General features: G+C 42.3%; 1 protein-coding gene across 2 annotated transcripts; it reads left to right on the plus strand.

Annotated features, from left to right (window-relative positions):
- The first annotated feature begins 244 nt into the window (after positions 1-244).
- LOC122466965 (probable cystatin-15) lies at positions 245-4424 on the plus strand. 2 transcript variants are annotated; one of them, XM_043553275.1, is made up of 3 exons: positions 245-546; positions 3377-3484; positions 4228-4424. In XM_043553275.1, the coding sequence occupies exons 1-3, from the start codon at positions 352-354 to the stop codon at positions 4306-4308; spliced, it is 384 nt and encodes a 127-aa protein (XP_043409210.1). In that variant the 5' UTR covers positions 245-351; the 3' UTR covers positions 4309-4424. The 2 variants fall into 2 exon arrangements, with proteins under 2 accessions (XP_043409210.1, XP_043409209.1); XM_043553274.1 differs by having other exon boundaries at positions 250-546; positions 3374-3484.
- Positions 4425-15853: the final 11429 nt, after the last annotated feature.

Here is a 15853-nt window from a genome sequence, read left to right on the forward strand (position 1 = left end):
GTTGTAGGATACACTGCCATGAGAGGAAGAGAGGTGGCTTCAAGACCCCCATCAGGGCTGGGGCAGGGGAATGTAGCCCTGCAAACAGAGCATCTTTCATGTGTGTCCCTGTGTCCAAGGCTTATGGAACAAAGGGGTGGAGATTGAGAGCTTCTGCTCTGCCTTCTGTTTGTAAAGATGGGAGGGACAAGGCAGGCAGTGAAGGGGAGGAGCTGGACAGAGCACTGGCCAACGGCCAGGGACTCCTTGGGGTAGAACTGTGTGGGATGCAGAGCTGCAGAGGGTGGGCCCGCACCAGCTGTTACCCAGCCATCTGTGTGCTGCTGGCCTCCAGGGCTGACACCAGACAGCATGCTCCTGAAGGCACCTTTGCTTCTGGGGCTCATTACACTGGTGTCTCATGTCTGTAGTTCTGACTTTGTGGACATTAGTAGGAGAGCAAATCACTTTGCCCTGTGTGTGGAGTTTGCAGTGTTCCATTTCAACCAAGTCTATCCAGATGAGTATGCATACAAGTTGCTGTGGGTACGGCGAAGCCAGCGCAAGGTAAGTGGTGTATCCTCCCTCCCTGTGGCTCCATATTCACCTAGAGACCACACTTAGGAGGAGCGAGTCCTGGATCCACAGGGAAGAGCATTCCTAAATGCCCAGATCTGTTTTTGTCTGTTGTATCATCATTTTAATTTGGCAAATATTGGTAAAAAAACACAAGTCCTCATTAGAAGTGTTCCAGGTTTCCAATTTGTTTTCCTCATGAGTGAGGCCCCTGAATAACAAAGGGGAGAAGGAAAGAGGTGAGCAGAAAGCAAGTCCTGAAGACAGAGATCCAGCTGCGGAGTGAAAGAGGGAAGAACAGGGGCTGATGAGGCAGCTGAGAGAAGCTAGAGTGGGACAAACAAACAAGAAATGCTAAGAAAAGTGGTAGATGGGAAACAAAATCCTGAGAAGGAAAGGCATGACAGCAGTTGAGCTGTGAGGCTCCTGTATAAACCACTGTGGGTCCAAGCCTGGGTGGGAGATGGCAGAGACGACAGGCAGGGATGTGTTCTCATGGGACTGTAATGCTGGTGAGGTCAGGCCAATGGCCCCCAAGTTCATAAGTGAAATAGTGGAAAGCTGGGGCAAGAGCTGCACGTGTGGGGGCCCAGGGCTGAGGGGAGGTGAGAGGTATGGGGAGTGGTCAGGGAAGGCATCTAAATGACGGGTACTCCTGGAAGGACCCAGTCACATGGAGGGTGGGGATAAGGAGGGCAGGCAGCTGTGGAGAGGACCCTAGAGGAACAAGCAACAAGTGTCCCTGGGGATGGCCTGAAATTCCAGGGACTGGATTTGCTATGAAAGAGGTGCAGAGAGGCAGGAGTGCAGTGGGAAGTGGGACTAGGGGCACCTTTAGGGTCCCAGGTGAAGACTTGGGATGTTATCCTTGGAGTTCTGGAGACCCATGGAAGGGGCTCTCTCAGATGCTCCACAGCCACTGGGATGCAGTGATCACTGGGAAATGGAAGAAGTGTTGGCTTGTGTATCTGTTGGAGGTTGATGTGGAGTGCACTGGTATGAGGGTGTGAAAGAGGCTCAAGGACGGACCCTGGGTGTTTTTCCAGAACACATGGGTGTGCAGTGACTCTATCAACTGAAAAGACACAGCAGGTTTGGAGAAGACACGAATAGATCTGGGAATTTAGGATTCCTGAAACAGCCCAGGCAGAGGAAGGTCTTGTGTTATAGAGCCTTAAAAATGAGAAAGAGGTTGGGTCTGATAGAAACGTGTCATTAGTCTCTGTTGGGAAAACCTTTCCCACTGCTGTTTATTCTTACCATTTTGTGCTTTCTTTGGACAGAATACATACTGCTGTCCAGAACTCATTCTGTCCATGCCCAGATTCTGGTCCCCGCATGAACTGTCCTGAGCCAGGATAGCCTACCTTGCCAGCAGGGCTCTGATGGAGAGGGTCTCACCTCTTCACCACATTCCTTAGACAGCCCATGCACACAGCCCACCAGATTCCTTCAGTCTGTCCCATTTCCTTACCCTCCGCCTCTTCCTTAGACAGCAGCCAGCCCTGGACACCTGGAGGCTGCAGGAGCTCCTTAGACATAGAGACCACAGTTGCTGCTTCAGCCCCTGTGCCCTGTCCCAGCTCAGGGTCTGGTGAACATGCAAGTGGGGCTGGTGGTGCATGAGTGTGTGTGTGTGTGTGTGTGTGTGTGTGTGTGTGTTGGTGGTGTGTGTCATGTTGATGGTACATGTCTAGGTATGAATGGGTATCATGTGTCAGCTGTAAGAACTGAGTCTCAAATGAAGTCAGCTTTCTATACAATTCCAAATCAGTCCACTGAGAGGCAGATTTCTCCTTATGGTGAATTCTGACTATATTTCTATGTTTGAGTTCTTCCTCTTTTTTTTTTATTTAAAAATTTTAATGTTTATTTTTGAGAGAGAGAGACAGGGGGAGAGAGAGAGAGAGAGAGAGAGCACAAGTGGGGGTGGGAGGCAGAGAGTGAGACAGAGATACAGAATCCCAAGCAGGCTCCAGGCTCTGAACTGTCAGCACAGAGCCCAACACAGGGCTCAAACCCATGAAGTGGGAGATCATGACCTGAGCCGAAGTTGGACACTTAACTGACTGAGCCAACCAGGTGCTCCTGTTTGAGTTCTTCTTGTGCTTTTGTGGATTTATTTCTATTTAACAAAATAAAATAATAACTTTTAATAATTCCTGATAGAAGCCTAACAAACACATGGAACAACACTGCTTTGTAAATATCCACCTTAATGAACATTAGCAAGAAGAGCCTTTCTGTATAGCCAGTTCCCACATGAAGAGAGGCAGAGCATTCCCAGCCCCCAGGACCCTCTATGTCCCCATCTAGATGCTGTCCCAAAAGGAATGGCAAGCTCTGATGGCTGATAAGTGGACTAACACACCTGTTATCCTACTGTCCAGAGAAGGACTCACTGGTGTGCTCACATTGTGTCTGGCTGATGCTGTGTAGGTGTCCAATGAGAGATGGGTGGTGCTGTCAGTGTTGCTGCAGACCATGCAGGCTCCTTGCTGTGCAGTCTTCCATCCTGTGCATTCATGGTGCTGTGAATGTGACTAAAAGCTACAGGTCATCAGGAAGAGTGCTACAGGGAAGATTCTAGTGCATGTACATATGGACATGTTCTTATAAGAAAAAAGGGAAAATGAAGAGGAAAAGGTGAAATAAAAAATCAATTAAAATTAGAAAAATAAGAGTCATTACACATACATATGTCCTTATTCATTTACATATGCACATTCACAGTTTTTGCCTGTTTTCCTTATGGTTTTCTGTTTTTCTCATTAATGCTAAGTATTTCACTGCAGTTTCTACAATTTGTTCTTAACAGCAGTTTACTTTGATATATTTAATGGAGTTGGAGTTGGGCCAAACCATTTGCTCAAAACAGGATGAAGACCTGGAAAACTGTCCCTTACAAGAAGGCCCGAGAGAGAAAAAGGTTTGAGAATGTGATGAACATTCACATAAAGGAGGGTTGATGGGAGGAGGCTTAGGGAAATTGTCAGGACGGTCATGGGCCAGAATGAGAGTCTGGCTCCTCTCTCCCCAGGTCCCAGGGCTTCCCATTGAAGGGGGATGTGGTCATTCCAGGCAGACAAGAGCTGCTCCTAGAAGGGCAGCGAGCTGAGCCCTGTACTTACAGCTGGCCTGTATAGTAGCCTTCTTGTGTTATCATCTATGAGCTGATCTTATTCAGGAGACTTGGACCCCAGGCATGAGCCTCAGTCAGGATGATGCTCAGCCAGGATGGGTGCTTATCTCGGTACTCCCATCCCAGACTTGGGGGTAGCATCCTTTCAGGGTAGGTTTGCAGCTGCTGCTGAGTGTTGGCAGCACTAGGTGGACCACCTCCTGGGCAGTCTGCTGGCTCCCTAAGAACTCAGGGGGGCGGGGGCAGGTGCTTAAGGCAGCATAATCTGCACTGACAAGACCCTGAAAGGGCAAGTAATGGTCCCACCACATGCCCTCTCAGGAACCCTTGTTCCACATGTGCAGATTAAGCAACCCCTGCCCATCATTCTGGTGGAATCTTAAGCTCCTCAAATCCTACCCCAGGTCACTGTTTGTTTTTGTTTTTCATCTTTTGTAGTTTTTCATGCACCTTGAACTCCTATTCAGTCCTTCATGCTAAATGTTCTCCATGTGTGAAACTGTTCTAATCTCATAATTACTTTTTTTTAGGTGGATTGCACCTTTGTTGTGGATATCAGACCATGGCTTTCCCAGTTCTCCCTCCTGAACAGCACCTGTGTGCAGAAATAGGCTGGGAAGGGGTCCCTGGCTCCTCATACAAAAGATCCTTTTCCTCCAGAGAGCAACAGTCTGTATGTAGTCCCAGGTCTGTTCAGCACCAGGAGAATTAAAAGCATCTCAGAGCACTTTTTGGGTCCCTGTCAGTTTTGCACTTTCCTGAATCATTTTTATTTTATAAATGTTGGTGCTGTGACAAGAAGTACAGAATTGATCATCCTTATTATTCTTACATTGGCTGTTGGTGCACAGTGTTGAGTCAATCAGAATTCCCAACTCATGGGAGGCTACCCTCGTGATTCTTTCAGGGCCCCCACTGGTTGGTTGGTATATTTATTCATTCAGTCATCCATTAATATAACCATCCATCCGTCCGTCCATCCATCCATCCATCCATGTATCCATTTATTCACTCATTCTCCAATCTCTCCAGCCCCTCATCTATTCCACTCAAAAGGAATGCAGACAATTTTGTGAGGGAACATCCATCTGTATCTTCTTTATTTCAGCTCTGAGGGAAGGCTCACAATGGGGTGGTCCTTCTGAAGAGGGGCCATATCTCATCACAGGGATTGGAGGTGGGTGAATGAAGCTGACAAAAGGCTTTGCCCTTCTTGGACACCCATCAGGGCATCTGCACATAAGCCTCACTGACACATAATTAGATCTTCTCCAAAGCCTCTGATGATAGCTCAGAACACAATAGCTCCAGTCTCTATGTCTCACCTGCTCCCTGAGGCCTGTGACCGCCTCCCAGCACAGGCTGACCTCCGTGGCTGTCAATGCCAATCACTACTCCTGGGACAGCCACTGTGGTTACAGACACCCAACCTGATGAGTAAGTCTGTCTTCTGAGATACTCATGGGGATGGCCTGGAGGGGCAGAGTAAAGAGAGTGTGGGAGCACCTGGGGGAATGACTGGGACAGAGAGGCAGTAACAATACTACTTGGAGGAATACTTCAGAATGGAGGGGCTGAGCATCTTTCTTCCTTCTTCCTGGGTTTCTAAGGACTCTGATTTGAGTGGCTCCTTGTTGAAAGTCTGCCTGTTTCCTGGCCCATCTATTTTTATGAAATGGTCATAGGGATGATGTGACAGAATTTTCCAAGACAATTTTGGACAGTTCCATTGGGTATAGCACAAAAATAGTGGTCTGGTTCAGCTTTGGTTCTTTGACACATCTGTGTATAAAGTTTGTGACCTCTCCCACACTTTGGTAGGGACACAAACAAACTTACAAGGGTAAGTCTGTGTGGCCAACAGATAATAGGTCACTACTACCCATCCTTGCTTGAGAGTTCTCAGGTTCTGAGGAATTGTGGCTTCACCTGAGGAAGGCCTAGTGTCCTGTTCTTTCTCACTATGTCTGTTGTGTCTTCTGATCCATGAAAACCCCTTAATTTTACAAACCCCTTTAATTTTACAAATTTCCTAGAGATCAGGCCATACCCACCCTCTCTACTAAAGAAGAATCTTTGTGAACCAAAATCAGAAATACATACAGTCTCCAGGTGATTGGCACTGTGGCCACAGTTGGAAAATAGTTATCTAAGGAACTGAAATATTTAGAAATGTGTGAAATGTAGCTAGTGTATTTTGTTTGTGACCTATGTCTTTCCTCTGGTTCATGCTTTCATAGAATATAGAATTAAAAACATGGCCCCATTCACTCAACTCATGTTCACAGGTCATGGTTTGTGCAAGAGTCTTTGGCAAGGTGGGTAAATGTGCCTGCCACCATTGCTTTTGATGAGCACACAGTACCTTTTGAATGATACAGCATTATCCAAGGTGAGTCAGCACCAGGAGCAGCTTGTCCTGTGTCAATGTGTCTTAGAGAGACCTCTCCAGATCCAGCCCAGTCATTCATTGTCCCAAAATCAGTAGGGAGTAAAAATATACTTGAAAGTTACAATATAATCACCCATATAGAAACATTGACATGATTTCAGAAATTCTTTATTTCCACAAACCCAGAATGTTTTATGGGATTTACTGGTTTGAAGGAGCAGAGGTCTTTGGAATATATCTGTGAGACCCCTTCTGAAATGGGGGCTTAAACCAAAATCTCAGCACTGAATTCTCTGGGGAAGCTTCAAAGTGAAAAGGGAGGAGGTGAAAGAGAAATAGGGGAACAATGTTCCCTGCAAGGTTGATGTCATGAAATTTAATGAGATGATCTCTGTTAACTCTCACCACCAGCACCCTTCCCCATTTCCCTGCCAGGGCCCTGGCAGCTAGTCTCATGATTCTCTACTGTGCTTTTCCTAAACTGAGCTCACAGATTGAATCTAGTTCTTTTTACCCATGTTAACTCTTTGATTTCCAAATGCAAAGATCCATAGACATTACCAAAGAAACAAAGGCTCAGAAATACATGTAACTAGTCATTTGTTATCTCCTTTTTGTGATGCTTTCCAAATATTATTGTCAAAGCAAAATCATATACCACAGAAAACTGCTGCTGTTTATAAGCTTTCCTGTCCTCTCTTAGGAAGCTACACTGTCAGCCCAGGAATAGCATCAGCGAATCAAAACCAACAAATCAATGTCCTGAAGCATCATATTTGTTAGGCTGAGCACCTCACCTCTGTCTCCAACTGCCCTAGACACAGGTGCCATTCCTCAGCATCTGCCCTATGTCTTCCCAGTGTGCTCATAAAGCCGGTATGACCTCTCCTTCCTCTCCAGTCTCCTGGTCATACCCACTTTCAGAATTTACTCTTTAGATCATGACATCTATTATCTCTGAAACTGTCTATCTATATTTTATGTAGACCTGTCCTATGGTTACATCGTATGCATTGCTGTCAGATCAAGGTAAAATATTTTCCAAGTCATGCAAAGCCTCAATTAGTTCCACATGTTTAAAACACAGAATGTCCATCACTCAGTCAAAAGCAATCATAAAAAAGACAAGACTTGATGGGTAAATCAAGAGCAAAATTCAATAATAGAAACAAAACTGAAAATATACCTAGACAGTGTAGTTGTCAGATATGGGGCTTTAATGTGTCCAAGATGAATAGGTTCAGGGGAGAAAGATGGGTAGTACCAGCAAAGAAGTAGAAGCTACCAAAAAAGAATAAAAGGAAAGTTCTAGAACTGAAAAATATAGTAATGGAAATGAATAATGCAATAGGCAGGTTAACCTCAGATTCAGAGCAGCTACATGAGAGTTAGACAGCAGGGAGGCAGACTTGAGCAGATACAAGATGGGAAGCATGAGAAAGGCAAGATGAGATCTCCCTCATAGAGGAAGAAACAGACCATGGGACAGAAGCAATATTGCTGATTCATAGGGGCACACGTACCCAATGTTTATAACAGTGCTTTCAACAATAGCCAAATTATGGAAAGACCCTAAGTATCCACCAACTGATGAATGGATAAAGATGTGGTTTATATATACAATGAAATACTACTTGGAAATAAGAAAGATTGAAATCCTGCCATTTGCCATAAGGTAGATGAAACTGGAAGGTATTATGCTAAGTGAAATGTCAGTTGGAGAAAAATATCATGTTTTCACTCATATGTGGAACTTGAGAAACTGAACAGAAGACATGGGGGAAGGGAAGGGGAAAAATAGTTACAGAGATGGAGGGAGGCAAACCATAACAGACTCTTAAATACAGAGAACAAACTGGGGGGCTGATGGGGGGTGGCAAGGGAGAGGGGAAAATGGGTGATGGACATTGAGGAGGGCAGTTGTTGGGATGAGCACTGGGTGTTGTATGTAAGAGATGAATCACGGGAAACTACCCCCAAAACCAAGAGCACACTGTATACACTGTATGTTAGCCAACTTGTATTATACTGAATACATATACAGCCAAATTACATTAAAAAAAGAAAAAAATATAAAGCTTGAGTTCTCTAGAACTGACCAAAGACATCAAGCCATTGATTTAAGCAATGTTATAAACCCGAGCAGGGTAAAATAAAAGAAACCCATAACTGAGAATAAAAGAGTTCAAAGTCAAATTTAAGGAGAAAAAAATCTTAAAATCAGCTAGAGGTAAAAATATCTCTTATTTTCAAACAAACCATTATCGGGCTTTCAGCTGAGCTCAGGAAACAACGAAATGTCAGAAGATGCCATGCACGTGCTAACTGCTGGAGGAAATTAATTATGGACCTAGAATCCCTCAGCCAGCAAAAACCTCTCTCAAAAATGTATACAAAATCAAGTTATTTTAAACAAGCAAAATGGAGTGTAGTTGTTGCCAGTAAAATTGGTCTAAAATAAACACTGGAGGGAATTCTCTGGGAAGAAGGAAAAACAAGTCCAGATGGAAAAATAGTATGGCAGGAAGAAAGGAGGAACACTCAAAAGGAACAATATGTAAATAAATGTAGGTGATATATTGACTGTAAGAAATAATATTGTATTGAATATTGTTAAATACATATAGAATTAGTATACATGAAAATAGCACAAAGGTGGAACAGGAATCAATGCGACTAGGATGATGTATATGCACTGGAAACCTTAATTAAAAGTTAGTTGACTGCTGGAAAAGTACAAGAAGGCAAAACAAAAAGGAAACACTTCTAAACATGAACACAGAGATTTTGGAAAAATGAGAATGGATTAAAGTATACTATGTCAACGCTAACCAAAAAAATGTCAGTATAACAGTACTAAGATTCCATAAGCCCTAAGACAAGAGACAGCACTTGAAATAAAGGTGGCCAGTTTACTGATGGAAATGTTTGTCTACTAAGAATGTGTAACAACTCTAAATATGTAGGCACCTGTCTCAGAATACCCAAAGCACAAACAGAAAGAATAAAAAGGGGAGATAAATCCACCATCATAGCGAGAGGATACAAAACACACAGGGGCTGATAAAACTCAGCGGGCATAGTACATCAGTCATGTTCTAAAGTTCCTATAGAGATGTACCAACTTGTCCTTTTTGACTTACACTGAACATCACTTACACACTGATCATGCATACATGCTCTTTTCAAGTGCATATGAAACATTTCCAGAATTGATCAATTGTGTATCACAAAGTAAGTCTCAACAAAATTCACAGGCCTGACACTATGCAGATCATTTAATAACCACGGTGAAATTAAGGTGGAAATCAATATGAAAATGCAAGAGACTTCCAGAGATCAGAAGAAGCTTCTCTTGTTTCTGTGGACCCTTCCCATCCTCTCTGCTGGCTCTCTCCTCAAAGTGACCCAGAGATTAAGGGGGATGGATTTGGAGGATTTGTTGCCTACAGAGAAACTTCTGAGGGGATCCCCTCCGAGGAGACTGGATCCAGGCCAAACTCCTAGAAGTAACTTTTCAGGCTGCAGTTAATTATAAAGGCTCCATCTGGAAGGCTTCATGACAGAAGTTGGCCTTGAGTACCAGCCCTTGTACACATTTGCAGTCTTTGATGAGAACTGCAGGCAAGGGCTCACATGCCCCTCCAACCCACAGGGAAGGTGCTCCACCAAGATACTGCTTTGGGGGACCTCCTAATGGAAAAGGGGCACTTGACACTTTCTTCACTCAGACTCAGTTTTCAATACTTTCTGACTCCTAGCCCTTCCTCCTCACCCTCTCAAGAACTTGGGAGTCCTCTCTGGCTTGCTTGCTTCCTATTCATTCACTAATTTATTATCTTTTTCCCCACACCTACTCTAGTCCCCTTCCCCTATTCTTAGGCAACCATTCTCATGCCTTTTATGTGTACCTTCGCATCAGTATTTTTGAAGAGTGTGTCCAAAATAGTTATTTAATTGGGTTGTACGATATATTTTCTTTTGAATTTGACTTTTTCCTTTTAACATTGTCTTTTATAAGATCCATTCTTGGGGCACCTGGGTGGCTCAGTCGCTTAAGTGACTGACTCTTGATATTGGCTCAGGTCATGATCTCAGGGTTCCTGAGATCAAGACCCGCACCAGGCTCTGCGCTTACAACGTCGAGTCAGCTTGGGTTTCTCTCTTCCCCCCTCTCTCTACCCCTACCCCTTCCTCTCAAAATTAAGAAATAAACATTTAAAAATAAATAAACGATCCACTTTTCTTTTTCTGTATACATCCAGGCTAGCTTCCAGACCTGAGTCATACTTTACCCACCTTTCTCCACTTCCAGAGAGCTTCTGAGTTTCCTATCAAATTTGCTGTAGTGAATGTCTTCTTTTAGGTCATTTATGGATATGCTGAGAAATTCCTTGGATTGGTACTCAGGAACAGACTTGCTGCATCTTGGGCTTTGCAAACCCTCAATTTATCCTCCAGAATGGAGGTGCCAGTCCTCATGCTCCCCAGCAGCTCAGGAGCTCACTTGTGCCCCCCTGATCAGTCTCATCAAGCTTTCTCATTTTTGATAGCCTAGTAGGTGAAAAGGATTAACCCATTTCACTGGTGATACCTATTTTCACTTCTTTGGTTACCAGTGGGTTTGAATATATTTTGATAGGCTCAGTCTGAGATTTCCCCTCAGACAATGCCTAACTGTCAAATGTCTTTGACTTTTGTTAATGGTATCTTTTGTGAAACAGACATGCTAAATTTTGTGAGTTTTAACCTGGAGTGTGGCATTTCATACTACAGATTATTAATGTATTTTCAGGCCTTTTCACCTCTGCTTGTTTGGGGCCTTCTTGATCTATCTAATTTTTGTCTTCTTATCTGTCAGGTAAAAAGCTGACCACTTACTTGTTTTCTTTCCCCTGCAGCTGTCTCATTTCTTGCTAGGTTTGTGTTAGGTTGTGCTAGGCCTATTGATATTTTCATGACTGTATCTTCTTGTTCTATTTCTTATTTTGTCCATTTTTGTTCCTATGTTAGTTTTTCTATACCCCGTTACAAATAACCACACATTTAGCAGCTTAAAACAATACCCATTTATTACCTTACAGTGTCTGTGGGTCAGACTTATCTGGGTCCTCTGTTCAGGGTCTCTGCAGACTGCATCAAAGTGTTGGCCAAGACTGCGTACTCATCTGAGAAGGGGTCCTCCTCCAAGTTTATGTGGTAGTTGGCAGAATTCAGTTCCTGTGGTTGTAGGTCTGAGACTCTCAGCCATTAGAGGCTGCTATCCTCTGTTAACATAGCCTTCTGCTCAACATGTCCATTTGCTCTTTCAAGGCCAACAGGCAAGTGTCTCTGCTTCTTCTTGTCTCTTACTTCTAGATAATTTTTTTTAAAAACAGCTTTCATGAGATATAATTCACAGGCCATACAATTCTCTTATTTAACATGTGCAATCCAGTGGCTTTTCCTACATTCGCAAAGTTTTGTATCCATTACCAGAATCAATCTTAGAACATGTTCATCAATGCAAAAAAGAAATGCCATACTCCTTAGGTATTACCCTCCAGTTCCTAATCTCCCTCTGCCCCAGGCCTATCAGCAACTAGCTTTTTGTCTGCATAGATTTGCCAACTCTGGACATTTCACATAAATGGAATCATACAATATAATGACTCAGCATCTTTCACTTAACATAATGTTTCCAAGATTCATTCATGCTGTAGTATGTAATCAGTACTTCATCCCTTTTTATTGCCTAGTAATATTCTATTGTGTGGATATGCCACATTACATTTGATTCATTTTTTACGTGATGGACATGTGGGTTGTTTCTACCCTTAATCAGTCATGAGTAATGGTGCTGTGTATACATTTTTGCGTGGACATAATTTTTCTCTTGGGTATATACCTAGAAGTAGTAGGGCTGGAACATATGGTAATTCTATTCTTTAATCATTTGAAGAATTGCCAGTCTGTTTTCCAAGTGGTTGTGCCACTTTACATTCCACTAGGAGTGTATGAGGGTTACAATTTCTCCACATCCTTACTAATACTTGAAATAATCCATCCTTTTTATTCTAATCATCCCAGTGGTGTGAAGTGAGCTCATTGTGGCTTTGATTTGCATCTCCCCAATGGTTCATAAAGTTGAACGTCTTTTCATGTGTTTATTGGACATTTGCATATATTCTTTGAAGAAATTTCCATTTAGATATTTTGCCCATATTTTAATTGGGTTATTTGCCTTTGTATTATTGATTTGTGGTAGTTTTAAAAAATATATTCTGGATTCAGATCTCTTAAGTCATATGTGATATTCAAAATTTTCTGCCATTATGTGGATTGCCTTCACTTTCTTCGTAGTGGCTCTTGAAATACAAAAGTTTTCCATTTTGATTATGTCCTTTTATCCATTTTTTTTTGGTGCTTGTGCATTTGGTATTGCCTAATCAAAAGTCACAAAGAGAGGCACCGGGGTGGCTCAGTCAGTTGGGCTGACTCTTGATTTTGGTTCAGGTCATGATACCAGGGTCATGAGATCCAGCCCTGTGTCTGGCTCCACATCCAATCTACTTGGGTTTCACTCTCTCTCTCTGCCCCTGTCCCCTGCGTGCATGCTCTTTCTCTCTCAAACAAAGAAAAAAAGGTTTTAATTAAAAAAAAAAGGTCTTAAAGATGTATACCAATATTTTCTTTTAAGGGTTTTGTTGTTTTAGTTTTTACATTTAGGTCTTTAATCCATTCTGAGTTAATTTTTACATATGGTGTGAAGTAGAGTCCAACTTCATTCTTCATGTGAATATTGAGTTGCCCCAATATTGTTGAAAAAATATTGTATTTGTTGAAAAAAATTGTATTTTCCTATTAAATTGTCTTGGGTCCCACGTCTAAAGCCAATGGCTGTAAAAATTAACTGCATATCCATCCTTATGCTAGGACTGAATTTTTAGGATTGCTGTAGCTTTGGAGTAAAATTTGAGACTGGAAAGAGTGAGTTCTCAAAGTTTGTCCTGTTTTTGCAACTTTTTTTGTCTAGTTTGGGTTCCTTGCATTTTATGGATAATGGGCCCATAGAATTCTTTACCATCCTGAAAATGAAACTCTTCTCTAGACCCTCTTTTAAAGGACTCATTTGATTGGGTCAGCTCTACCCATAATTTCTCCTTGTATTATCTTAAAGGTCAATGACTAAAGATCTTAATTACTTCTGCAAAATGTCTTCTTCTTTGCCATATAACATACCCTTATCACAGGAATGGTATCTCACATGTTTACATGTTCTACCCACAATCAATGGTAGGGAAGTATACAGAGTGTATATACCGGGGGTATATCTTGGGGGTCATCTTAGAGTTCTGCTTACCATAGTCTGACTTTTTTTTTGCCTTAAGCTTTATTTTGTCATTTTTTTAAAGACTGATGCTCTAATTTTCTTTTTGCTTCATATATGCCTATTTTTTCTGTCCTTTTATTTTTATCTTTTCTGTGCCTTCTTGTCTTAAGTGTATCTTTTGTAGATACCACGCTGTGGTATCTACATTTTAAAAAAATGTAATCTGTGAATTTCAACATTTTATTTAATGAACTACTTTTATTACTATTATGCTACATGTCTTCTCTGCCATTTTATTTATTTATTTTATTTTATTTTAATTTTTTTTCAACGTTTATTTATTTTTTGGGACAGAGAGAGACAGAGCATGAACGGGGGAGGGGCAGAGAGAGAGGGAGACACAGAATCAGAAACAGGCTCCAGGCTCTGCGCCATCAGCCCAGAGCCAGACGCGGGGCTCGAACTCACGGACCGCGAGATCGTGACCTGGCTGAAGTCGGACGCTTAACCGACTGCGCCACCCAGGCGCCCCTTCTCTGCCATTTTAAACACTTCTCTTTTATTGAATATTCTAATTTTATGTTTTTGCCCTCTTAATCTAATTTTCAATGGGTAAATTGAAGTTTCTTCTGCTGGTTCCATTTTGTTTTTGTTCTTTTGATTATTGCCCACTTAACTTCAAAGCCGTTTTCATGCTTATTTACTCCTGTGGCTCCCAGTTCCTGCCAAGGTGGTGAACTACCAGAGGCTATTTGGTCCTTCCCAGGATCAATGCTAGAAAGACTATAGAAATGAGAGAAACTGAGATTCCTGTAAACTAGCAAAGCATAAGAAAACAAAAACCATGTGAGACTCCTGTGGAGGCTCAGGTTTACTCTTGTTTTATGGTAATCATTATTTACCTTTTCACCATAGAAATTGGCAGCAACCTCCAGGGCTGCAGGTACCAGGGCTGTGGGGTCAAAATAAGACAAGGTTCCCTCCAGAAAGAAGAGCTGGTGAAAACCAGTGAGGTCAAGGTCTGCTTCCAGGAAGCTATGTAGCTCATTTCAAATCTGTGGTTCTATAAAGGGATTAAGACTGGTGGGGATGTTGGCTTGGGGTGAATGTATTCTGCATGTAGGATTTTGCAAATGCAATTGAGAACCTTGAAATGGGAGATTATCCTGGAATATATGGGTAGACCAGTGTAACCACAAAGGTCCTTGTAATGGGGGAGGCAGGAAGCTCGGAATCATAGAGACAAAGATATGAAAATGGAAGTAGCAGAGGAGATAGATGAGAGAGAGAGAGAGAGAAGTTGACAGAGAGAGGTTTGAAGATGCTTCATGGAGGAGGAGACAGTGAACCAAGGGATATAGGCAGCCTCTGAGCTGGAAAAGAGAAGGAAATACACTTCCCTATAGAGTCTCCAGAAGGAATGCAGACCTGCCTGTACTTTGATTTCAGCCCAGTGAAAAGTGTTCTGGACTTCTGACCTCCAGAACTGTAGAACAATAAATCTGTGTTGTTTTAAGTTGCTCAGTTTGCGGTAATTTGTTACAGCAGCAACAGGAAACTGAAACAGGTAGATTTTATTTTAGGGTGTCTGCCTCCTCTGAAGGTTGCTTCATCACAATTGAAAGGTGAATTCTTCACTTCAGGGATTGCTTAGTGGAGTGGCACAAAGCAGGTGATAGACAAGGCCTCTAGGGTACCTGGACCTTCATGCTCTGGGATGCATCACCTTTCCTTTCCTTAAGTTCACCAAATTTAAAGTCCTAATCCAGGTCACCATTCCAGACAGAGATGCTGGCACATCTCAAGGGAATGTGAACTTTCTGGCCAAAATAAATAAAAAACCTGAGGACTACAATAATTAGGCTAAACCAAATAAAACCACTGTTTTTATAGATCAATATCAGCCAAATATTAGCAATTCCTTGTGGTTCAACTAAATAAGAGTGATTAAACTATTGGCCGTGGACCAAATTTGGCTCATTGACTGTTTTTTTCTTTAAGTTTCATTTATTTGTTTCTGAAAAAGAGACAGAGAGGGAGGAGAGACAGAGAGAGAGCGAGCAGGAAAGGAGTACAGAGAGGGATAGAGAATCCCAAGCAGGTCCCACACTGTCAGTGCAGAGCCTGACATTGGGCTCAAACTGACAAACTGTGAGATCATGACCTGAGCTGAAATCAAGAGTTGGATGCTTAACTGACTGAGCCACCCAGGTACCGCCCCCACCACTGCATGTTTTTATAAATAGTTTTATTGGAACAGAAATATTTATTTATTGGAACAGAGGCATATTGCCTCTGGTGGCTATCAGGCTACAATGGCTCAGTTAAGAAATTCTTAGAGACTGCATAAAATATTTTCTATTTGCCTCTTTAGAGAAAAAGTTTTCTGGTTCTTGCTCTATAATATACCATTTGAAGCAGAATTGTCAGACAAGATTGCTGAAAAATTTTA

This window comes from Prionailurus bengalensis, chromosome A3, assembly GCF_016509475.1.
Source record: "Prionailurus bengalensis isolate Pbe53 chromosome A3, Fcat_Pben_1.1_paternal_pri, whole genome shotgun sequence".
NCBI classification, from domain to species: domain Eukaryota; kingdom Metazoa; phylum Chordata; class Mammalia; order Carnivora; family Felidae; genus Prionailurus; species Prionailurus bengalensis.